This window comes from Asparagus officinalis, chromosome 8, assembly GCF_001876935.1.
Source record: "Asparagus officinalis chromosome 8, Aspof.V1, whole genome shotgun sequence".
NCBI classification, from domain to species: domain Eukaryota; kingdom Viridiplantae; phylum Streptophyta; class Magnoliopsida; order Asparagales; family Asparagaceae; genus Asparagus; species Asparagus officinalis.
In genome coordinates, this window is record NC_033801.1 from 33,882,925 (window position 1) to 33,888,574 (window position 5,650).

The following is a 5,650-nucleotide window of genomic DNA, read 5'->3' on the forward strand; positions in this document are numbered from 1 at the left end:
TTTTAGGATTTACACCAAGGAATCACTATATAACAATTTGGGCCATGGCATTAGGGGTGCTAAACGTATCCGTATCCGAGAAAATATCCGTAACCGTATCCGTTAGGATACGAATATGGTTACTCCAATCTATAACCGATAGGATATTGTTACAGATATGGTTTTGTAGTGAAATATCCGTATCCGTATCCGAAATATCCGAATACATATTAGTCATACTCTTATGATGGTTTCGATTCTTAGATTATGGATTTGTGGTTAATTTTGATGATCAAGATGTCTAATCTTAACTTTTCAATTATAATGAACATATTAACAAACTCTTTTGTATCACATAAACTATGTTTTTCTCAATACTATCTAGTTTTCTCATATCTGTTTTGTATCTGCATGCATATCCGCTTATATATCTGCATGTATATCCGTAACCATATCCGATATCAGCGGATATGGTTATAAGTTTTTCTTACCGATGTATATCCGTATCCGTATCCGTATCTGAGATGGGGTAAGCGGATATGGATATGATAAAGCATTATATCCGAGCCGTATCCGGACCAAATGCACCCTAAACACGGCATGCCAGAAGAATCTTCACTCTCTGCCAGCCATTCCAGCAACCAAAAAGCGGTAAACCGCCCTCTTTCCCTGATCGTTGAAAAATCCCAGAAAAATTCGACCGAGGTCAGAAGAAAATGGACGAAGATCGTCTGAAGCAAGAAAAGGTTCAGAGATTTGAAGAATTCGTCGATCGCCGGTTGAAGCCCGATCTCGTCAACGCCATTGCTCAACGGTTGTATTCCCCTTCAGTCTCTCTCTCTCTCTCTCTCTCTCTCTCTCTCTCTCTCAACGTATGTTATTCTTCTTCTTCTCGCAGGGATAAGGTCTTCGAGCAGCAGAAAGTGTTGTATCCTTCTTCACGATTCAAAAAGATCGAAATTTGTTATTTTCAACTGTTAGTTTGATTTGATTAAGTGCTTGTTTGTTTCCTTGAGTTATTATGTTTAGCTCGGATCTGAAGAGAAACATTGAGAATTTGCGGAAGAATGGTGTGACCTCTCTGAGAATGATGGTCAATCTCGGGTCCGAAGTATATATGCAAGCTGATGTGTAAGTTTTTCTAATGATAATTTCATTTTCATGCTTTATAGTTGTTAGATTGGTTGCAAACTTGCATGCTTTAGTTGCAATAATCTTGAAGTCTTCTTGGGTGACACTATTAGTGAAGTCTAGCCAAATTATGCCATATATGATGAACTAACATTGGTGGTCATCAATTTACGAGCGGGTGACCTTGATTACTTTGGATTGAATTTTTAATGTAATTTAGGAATTCGTTAATTTGAGAATCAATTTATAGATCACTTCATGCTAGTTGGTTATTGTAAAGGTGAATGAATCCTAGATGTTGGTTGGTTGTATAACTTTGGAATCTTAATTCTTGTTATTTAAATCATATAGTTTGTGCAATCCTTTGAAGAAATCCTCGTGTTTGAGGCTCTTAAGTCATAGAAAACTCAAATTTGCAAATTTGCACTTGCACCGGTAATTTGGAAGTTGACTAAGAGAAGAAACCGAATGATAGTGCTTTCCTCAAATGCTTACAGGTAGAATTTGATTGCCATTTTCAACGTGTTGGTTACAAAATAAGCCCTTGGAAGAATTGTACATTAGTACATTGTTCGAGTCTGTTACTTTGCAAACGAAAAGGTTTGAATTTTTGACAAGAGATGGTGATACTGATCGTGTAATGGTAGCACGTCAAGTAATCTTGTAGGATAAAGCAAATAGAATTTTAGATATTTTATTGAGAAAAATAAAGGACAGAAAAAGAGAAGCAGAAAAGAAACAGAGAATAGAAGATATAGATAGCAAAGAAAAATAGGATACAAATGTATGTGAAAACTTTAATGGAAAAATTTCCCTTCTTTATTTTTTTGGCTACAAAATATCAACATTTAATTGATAGGAACTTTGAACTTACTTATATTTAGGAAGAAATTAGGCATCTGCAATGTTCAAAAACATAGTTTTATTATGTGTGCAGTCCTAGACTGCTTAACAATTAATTGGATTATGCAGAATTATGCATTTTTGAATTTTTAATATGTATTTATTATTTATCATATGTTAAAGTATATAAAATTTATGAAAATTAGAAAATATGCATAGAAGCTTTGACTAATCTGTCTCATGGAGAGCTTCAAAGATCTTCAGAGCGCTTGCAGGAAGTGCGTTGGAGGTCGTACCATTGGGTCGAACAAGAGAGAGGAGTAGCGTGACTTTGGAAAACTTTAGAGTTAGGATTTCTTTTTCGTTTTTCTTTTACATTAGTAGTCGGATCGTGTTTGCTATAAACTGGTTTAAACCGGAAAGGATTTAAAAGAAAAGTGCCTACATAAAAAAAATTATGCAAGTGCATTGGAAAATGCGCGTGATTCTGCAGATGATTGCATAATGGAGCGTTTCCCTAATCAAAGCGGTTCCAAGCCACTTAGGTGTTGGCCTTCTTGTTTTGATGATGGTTAACAAACAATTTACCACTAATGTTGTGTGTCTAGTATTTGTGTTTTCTTATTTATTATAGACAAACAACGTTGTTGGAGGATGGATGAAATAGAGCTTCAACGATCATATCCAAAGGAGGTTGGCGGAATGTCGGTGAAGCAATATACAATTCAAGTTAAAGATCAAGTTCAAAGATCAAGTTCAAGCTTCATCCGCAACGTGTACCAAGTTGAGCCATAATGAAGATCAAGATCATTGCTTGGGTAACTTTAGTTTAGATTTTATATTATGTGTGTTAAGTACCTTAAGCTCAATATCATATACACACACGTATTTGGTTTCTATGTATATATATAGTTATATATATACATGCATGGTTTTGAGTTTTCATGTTTTGGACACACTTGCGAAATACATGAGTTTTCATAAATAGAAATTCAATTTGAGAAATTCTTTTTCTAACATGTTTGTTTTCATGTTTACAAATATTTCGCAAAATTTTATCAAGTTTGGAATTGATTTGTTATGTTTAATAGAATTTACAAATTCACGTTTTCGTTCGTGCACATGTTCGTGCATGTTTTACAAAACTGATAAGTTTTCACAAATGGGAAGTGATATTTGAAAAATTCTTTCTCTGACATGTTTATTTACATGTTTAGAAACTTTCCTCTAGTTTTTACTATTTTTGGAGTTGATTTCATTCTCACAAAATTTCATAATTTTTGGAGTTCATTTACTATTTTAAATTGATTTTACAAAACCTCTGCGCACTGCTACAGTAATCCGGTCGACCGGACCGGTCGACCGGAAATGTCTCTGGACGTTGGTTACTGTAGCTAACGGCTATAATTCCCAGATTTTGATATATCCATTTTTTTGTCTTTTTGCTTGGTTTTCTTGGGTTTTTGGGCTTGTTTCATGAGCCTATATATACTCCATGCCCTCATACTTCTAAGGGTACTCAAGAAATGTTTTAAACAAGTTTAAAGAGTTTTAAACAAGGGTTTAAGTGTGTTTTAGTGTTTGTTTGGTTTGAAGATTGTTTTCACAAGTGGAGGAGATCATCTTCTTGTTTGGGCTCCAATCTCCATCTCTCCATCTTGTCATCTATTGGAGAAGTTTTCTAAACTCTATCTAGCTTTACATTTGCTTAGTTATTTGATTATCATTCTTTAAAGCTAGTTTTTATATTGAGTTTAGATTTGATTATATTATCTCATTGTTACACACACCCACTTGAGCTTATTGTATTTGCATACATAGTATATTAGGGTTGTGAGAGATTGTAATATTGAGTTTGTGCTTAATTGAGTTCTCATCTATTGTAGAGAACAAATTTATATTTGTTACATTGTGAGTGGTGTAAGGTTTTCGGTGAGCTAGAAAACCGAGTGTGTTGTGAAGTTTTCGGTGAACCAGAAAACCGAGTGTGAGGAGTGACGTTGTTCGGTGAGCGTTGAAAACCCACACTGTGAGGTGTAAACGTTATTCGGGTGAACGTAGAAAACCCGGTTGTGATAGTGGAATTCTCCCCGGGAGTGGGGAGCGGAGACGTAGGACGGAAGGTCCGAACTCCGTGATCATATCGTGTGTTTGAGTTTGTCATTGGCGTTCTTTTACATTCATGCCTATTGTTTATATCGCCTTTGTCATTTGCTCTTAGTTCACATTATCCACTATCTTGTTTATCTTGTTTATGTTTATATCACCCTTAGTTTATATATCCTTGCATATAGATTTTATCATATAGGATATATCACTTTGTGTATATTGCTTATTCTTGCTTATAACTCTTGTATATCTATCTTGCAAGAATACAACTTGTTAATTAATTTTAATTGGCATAAAATCGGATTATATTAGCACAAGACCCTAATCACCCCCCCTCTAGGGTCTAACATTAGGCATAAGCGACCGCTTAATCGGCATTTTGGAACACTGGGCATGTGGAATAAATCTAGTATGTTACTTAGGAGAAATGATACGATCAAAGAGAATTGGGATGAATCCAATTAGAAACTTATGATAGTGGTAGAGAATGGTTCTAAGCAAGTTATATGGATGAAAATATTTCATACAGTTGAACCTAAAATTTTGAGATAAAGATTATGTTGTTATTGTTGGTAGCCGTTTTAAAATTTTACGGTCACTCTTTTGTTGGTTCATTCTTTCATTATATGATCTCCATCCCTGATAGGAGTGAACATTGTTATTGAGGCGCGCACGCCAAGAGTGCTCCAGGCGCCGGCGTTGCGGCCTGCAGCAAATGCGCCCCACACTAGAGGCGGAACGCTGCAGGCACGCAAGGGGCGCTGCAGGTACGCGAGGCACGTGCCTGGCGCGCGCCTCGTGTGCGCCTGGCACATGACTCACTGCGCCCCAGCCGATGGTGCGCAGTGAGTTGGGTTATTTGAACAAAACTGGGTTTTGGGTCCGGTACTAGCATATTTTATTAAATCCGTATGTTTTAGGGTTTCAAGCTATCTTCTCTCTTTCTCTCCTCTCTCACAATAGTTGCTCCTCAAACTCTCTCTCATTGTTCTCACTCCCCAACCCCAACTTGTCGATAGCCGCCACCGTCGCTGCCGACGGGAAATTAGGTTAGTTTTATTTCCAGTTTTTCTCCTTTTTTATTTTCTTCTTTTTTCTTTTTAAAAATAATTTATATGATTACATATTTACATATTTACATATTTACATCATGTAATAGACTATTTCTTTTTTCATATTAGACTCTTTTTGAGAACTTTTGTTATGCAAAGCCTTCACTTAATTGTTAATCACTTAATTGTTAATTACATACTAGACTCTTTCGCTCATGTTGGATATTATCTTGCATTGTGATTTGTGGAAACTTATGAACTTCTCTATGTTATGCATGCTAATTAAGACTCTTTCGTGATTTAGTAGGTGAAATTATATTTTTTAGTCTTTTTATGTTACAATTTATAAACATGTTGTTTATATGCTTCTTTGTTTTATGTTGGAAAATATTAGTTTGAGTTGTGCGCCTCAATTCACTGAGGCTCGCGCATCGTTGTGCGCCTTGCACATGGTGCGCGTAAGAGAGCTTTGCGCCCCGCATTGCGCCTTGCGCCTCGATAACGCTGAGACTAAAAAATCATGTGCAAATAAATAA

General features: G+C 35.9%; 1 protein-coding gene across 7 annotated transcripts in view; it reads left to right on the forward strand.

Annotated features, from left to right (window-relative positions):
• The window catches only part of LOC109819777 (protein UXT homolog), a 10,253-nt gene continuing 5,232 nt past the window's right edge, over window positions 630-5,650 (forward strand). For 6 of the 7 annotated variants that reach the window (XR_002241623.1, XR_002241625.1, XR_002241624.1 and 3 more), the window contains exons 1-2: window positions 630-907; window positions 1,009-1,110. Coding sequence is in view for 4 of the 7 variants with exons in the window: in XM_020385657.1 (XP_020241246.1) it covers window positions 696-907; window positions 1,009-1,110 (314 nt within the window). In the remaining 3 variants the exon portion in view is untranslated. The remainder of the gene's footprint in view (window positions 908-1,008; window positions 1,111-5,650) is intronic. The other variant, XM_020385661.1, reaches the window with a different exon arrangement.